Source organism: Galeopterus variegatus, unplaced genomic scaffold (assembly GCF_000696425.1).
Source record: "Galeopterus variegatus unplaced genomic scaffold, G_variegatus-3.0.2 Scaffold783, whole genome shotgun sequence".
NCBI classification, from domain to species: domain Eukaryota; kingdom Metazoa; phylum Chordata; class Mammalia; order Dermoptera; family Cynocephalidae; genus Galeopterus; species Galeopterus variegatus.
In genome coordinates, this window is record NW_007726894.1 from 305,102 (window position 1) to 309,459 (window position 4,358).

The window sequence follows — 4,358 nt, forward strand, 5'->3', positions numbered from 1 at the left end:
GAGAACCACTGACCTAAACCAGTCCATGCCCAACAGCATCAACTCATTTGCCAGCTAGTAGACACCTGCACCCTGAGAGAATAAGCTAAGATGAGACTATGCCCTTGAGTGTTCAAGGGATCCCTGCAGGGACGAATTCTGGTTTGGCGGGTGTGGTTGGAGGAAACTCTGGAATAATGAACTGGCAAGAGGAGGAGATGCTGGATATTATTTGGGGCACTATTTCACAGCTGTGCCTTAGACCTGTCCTGCTTTGAAAGATTCCAACCAAGGAGTTGAAGAGTCCCTTCCTCAGCAAGTGCCCAACCAAGTGAGGAAAGGTGAACACATTACATGAGATGGCTTTAAAGTATTTAGTACAGAAACTCAGTAATAGCTGCAAACTGAGTCCCCCAGGACCAGGAATTCACGAGGAACAGGGCTTACTAGGAAGAGCTTTTGAGAATACAATTTTGAGCCATATTTGGAAAGCTGAGCACAGTGTCTGGAGGAGAAAAGAGAGGAATGCATCATGTGAAGAATGAGATATGTGCAAATGTGTGGAAAGTAGTAGAATGGTTAGGTGTTGTAGAGGGAATAGGAGGGAGATAAAGTCTTCCAGAGCAGAGACTCTGCTGAAGAGGGATGAGCATTGTGAGCAGGGAGAGGAAGGAGAGGGGTAAGATGACGGGAAAAGCCCAGTTGCTGGAGGGGTCTAAAGGCTCTGTCAGGAGGCCTAGGTTTGCTGTGATCAGCATCAAGGTCTGCTTTAGTACTGGTGAGCATTGAATGGGAGGCAAAGGGAAGAAGTGGGAGCCCAGATAGCCTGATGCAGGTCCTAATGAAGCACCAGCTGATTCAGAGACAGACGCATATATCTGAGATGGCCCCCCGCGGAGGAGCTTCCAGATGAGTTTCCATGTCGCCAGGCCAGAGGTATCCCTTATTCAGAATTTGTAGAGCAGTGCTGTCCAATAGAACTTCCTGTAATGTTGGAAATGTTCCATATCTGTGCTGTCCCCTATGGTAGCCACTAGCCACATGTAGCTATTAAGTATTTTGCCTGTGGCTACTGCAAATGAGGAACTGAATTTTAAATTAACATAAATAGCCATGTGTGGCTAGTGGCTGTCATTTTGGACAGCACCATCCTAGAGCATCTGTTGTCTGAATGAATGATTTAATACTTATCATCTCAAGCTTCCTATGTTGGGAACTTATTGTACACCACACACTCTATTAGGCACTTTGTACAAATTATCTTATCAACTGCTCACAGCCTTGCATAAGGAGGTATTATCATCCCCATTTTAAAGGGAAGGAGATAGAAAATAAGAAAAGCCTCCCTAGAGAGTGACAGAGCTAGATATGAATCTTGGACTGACGGTTCCAGTGCTCATGCTCTCCACCAGTATGGACAAACTGATTCTCCACGTAGTCTCTTACCATCTATAAGGTCCCTCTTGCTTTTGCTGTACTAGTCTTCCATGCCTCCTCTTCTCCATTCTTTCACTTTGGGATGACTTCCCAGGGTGGGCCAGCAGGCAGACACCATGACTAAGAGCCTGAGAGAAGTGGAGAGTAAGTGTGGACAGAGGCTCCCAGCACTTAGAATCACTGGGCATGATGGATGGCTGTAGAGGAGTGGAAGAGAGTTGAAAGGGAGTGCAGAGCTGAGTAGAAGCCTAGAAGATTTGAGTTCTCTTCTTAGCCCCAGGAAACTTCAGACCTGCTGCCTAAGTATTTCTCAAAGTATAAAAGCAGAGGACAGATAACTGTTTCAAACTAGGACTCAAGGGCATCTATAAATTGGAGAGGTGACTGGTCTACTCATCCATTCATTCAGTAAAAATGTATCAACCACCTTAAGGATTTGGATTCAATAGGTCTACAATAAGGCCTGAGAATCTGTTAAAAACCCAGGCAATTCTACAGCCCATAGATCACACGTGGAAGTCAGATTGTCTTGGTTTCAAATCCCATCTCTTTTATTTATTTTTATTTTTTTGTCTTTTTTTTTTGATTAGAGTCTGTCCACTCTGAAATCAGGGGGACATGGGAGAGCGCCTATTTCTGGAGGAATTGCCACCTCTGTTTTAGAGAAGAGGAGATTTGGCCCTTGGGGAACCCACTTTCAAGACAACTCTTTAGAGGCACTGACAGAGTCTCATATTCCCCCTCTGCCCCTGCCAGATATGGACGAGTGTGTGGAGGGGACTGACAACTGCCACATCGATGCTATCTGCCAGAACACTCCACGGTCATATAAGTGCATCTGCAAGTCTGGCTACACAGGGGATGGTAAACACTGCAAAGGTGAGGCTGGGAGGGCACCAGGAGAAGGGGGACCTGTGGGAGAGGGGAAGCCAGTGCCACTGCCCTCAGTTGGCCACACTGTGTATCACACTAAAGCCTGAAATCCCCGCTGGCCAAGGGCGGACAGCTGCATCTTCCTAGAGAGGACACCATTTACAATTTGCACCATACAGGCTAGCTGAGGCCCTGGTGGGAATAGTTCACAGTCACACAACCCAGCTCGGAGAGGAGCAGCAGAATCATGGGACTAAGGTCTGATGTTCCCTGGCATTGGAACCTCCATCTTTAGATCCTTGTGCCATGCCCACAAAGGATTGGAACAGATAATGTATCCCAGGAGAAATTCATACTGTCAACAAACACATCTTCCCCTCATAATTAAAGCAATGGAAATTAAAGTAGCCTTGAGATATTATTTTAAATTTATGACCTTCAGTGTTGGTGAGATTTAAGTGGACAAGGTACACTTGTTAATTCCTGGTAGCATTATAAATTGAAAAGTAATTTTGTAATACCTAGCAGGAATCTTTAAAGGTATTTATACCCTTTGACCTAGGTATTTGCCCTTAGGGATGTATTCAAAGGAAATTCAAATAAACAAAATAATATATGGGTAAAGGTGTTCTTTGATGCCTTGTTTATGATAGTAGAATAAATGAAAGAAAACTAAGTGCATAACAATAGAGAAAAAGGATTACTAAGTTATGATATAGCAACACAATGGAAAATTCTGCAACCATGTACACTGGTAGTTAGAAAGACTAGATGGAGATATGTGAAAATGTTTATGACTTAGGTTTAGATGAAAGTTGCAGAATGGTTTGTAGGCCACGAATGTAACTATATAAACACACACACACACACACACACACACACACACACACACACAACACACACAGTTATATTTAAAAAAAAAAACAAAACCACAAGGCTGAGTACCCAGGGATAGACAGTAGGGAACATGCAGGTGGGTTCAGCTGTCTCAGTTTCTCTTTGCCCACAGATGTGGATGAGTGTGAGAGAGAGGATAATGCAGGTTGTGTGCACGACTGTGTCAACATCCCTGGCAATTACCGGTGCACCTGCTATGACGGATTTCATCTGGCACATGATGGACACAATTGTCTGGGTGAGCAAGGGAGAAGGGATTTGGTGGGGGTGATGTCTTGTGGGGAAGGAGGTGTTTTCAATATTTCCCATTTCCCAGGCAAGGAAGGGAAAGTGATCAAAAAGAGCTGCCTTCTCACAGAGAACAAGGTTAGCCTCCCCTTTGAAACTGGCCACTAAGAATGAAATAATCCTGCTGCTGGATAAAAAACATCAGAGGAGGTGCTTCTAGAAAGGGCAGGAGCCAAGAGATGAGTGAGAATGGTGGGCTTAGCCACAGAGGGTGAAGCATGTTGGGAAAAAGATCTGGCTCCAGACAGATCCTGGTTCTGCTGCTTACTAGCTGTGGGGCTTTGGGCAAATCTGGGAATCTCAGCTTCTTCATCTCTAAAATGAGGTTGGTAATGTCCCTCTCAAAGGCTGCTGGGTGGATCACCATGAAAGAACATGTATAAAGAGCCCTGTACAATCCTCAGCACATAGTAGGTGCCCAATGAATGGCAGGAATGTTGATGATGATGTTGCTTCCCAGTGCCCTGGGGAGCCTCAGATCCTTACAGGCTGGTTTTCTCCCAGCTCTTCCTGCAATCTCCAGTCTCACACTCTCCTCACTTCTAAGGATTCAGTCTGACCAGATCTCCTTTGTGCCAGGAGCTGGATCAGAAATAAGAGAATCTCTAGGGAACTGAACTCAACTTTGGTCTCTTGTCCTTTTGGAAAATTACTGTGACCAAGTCAGACTCTTCCTCAAGTAGTAATCTGAAGCCCATAGCAAAAAAGCATTTGAGATTTGAGCCCAGGGGTCCTCTCCCAAACTCTTTCTCTATAGTGCCATTATAGAAACAGGGCTCTGGAAGAATATAGGGAACCAGGAAAAGAAGAGAAGCAAGAGGAGTGATGCCCAGAAAAGCAGGCTGGGCTGGTCCCCGCCCCCCCCCCCCCCCCCCCCCCCCCCC

The 4,358-nt window shown here is 45.4% G+C and overlaps 1 protein-coding gene across 1 annotated transcript in view; it reads left to right on the plus strand.

Moving 5' to 3' along the window:
* The first annotated feature begins 2,174 nt into the window (after positions 1-2,174).
* SCUBE3 (signal peptide, CUB domain, EGF-like 3) overlaps positions 2,175-4,358 on the plus strand; it is a 21,938-nt gene continuing 19,754 nt past the window's right edge. Inside the window, exons 1-2 of the mRNA XM_008572429.1 lie at positions 2,175-2,295; positions 3,299-3,424. Coding sequence (XP_008570651.1) covers positions 2,175-2,295; positions 3,299-3,424 — 247 coding nt within the window. The remainder of the gene's footprint in view (positions 2,296-3,298; positions 3,425-4,358) is intronic.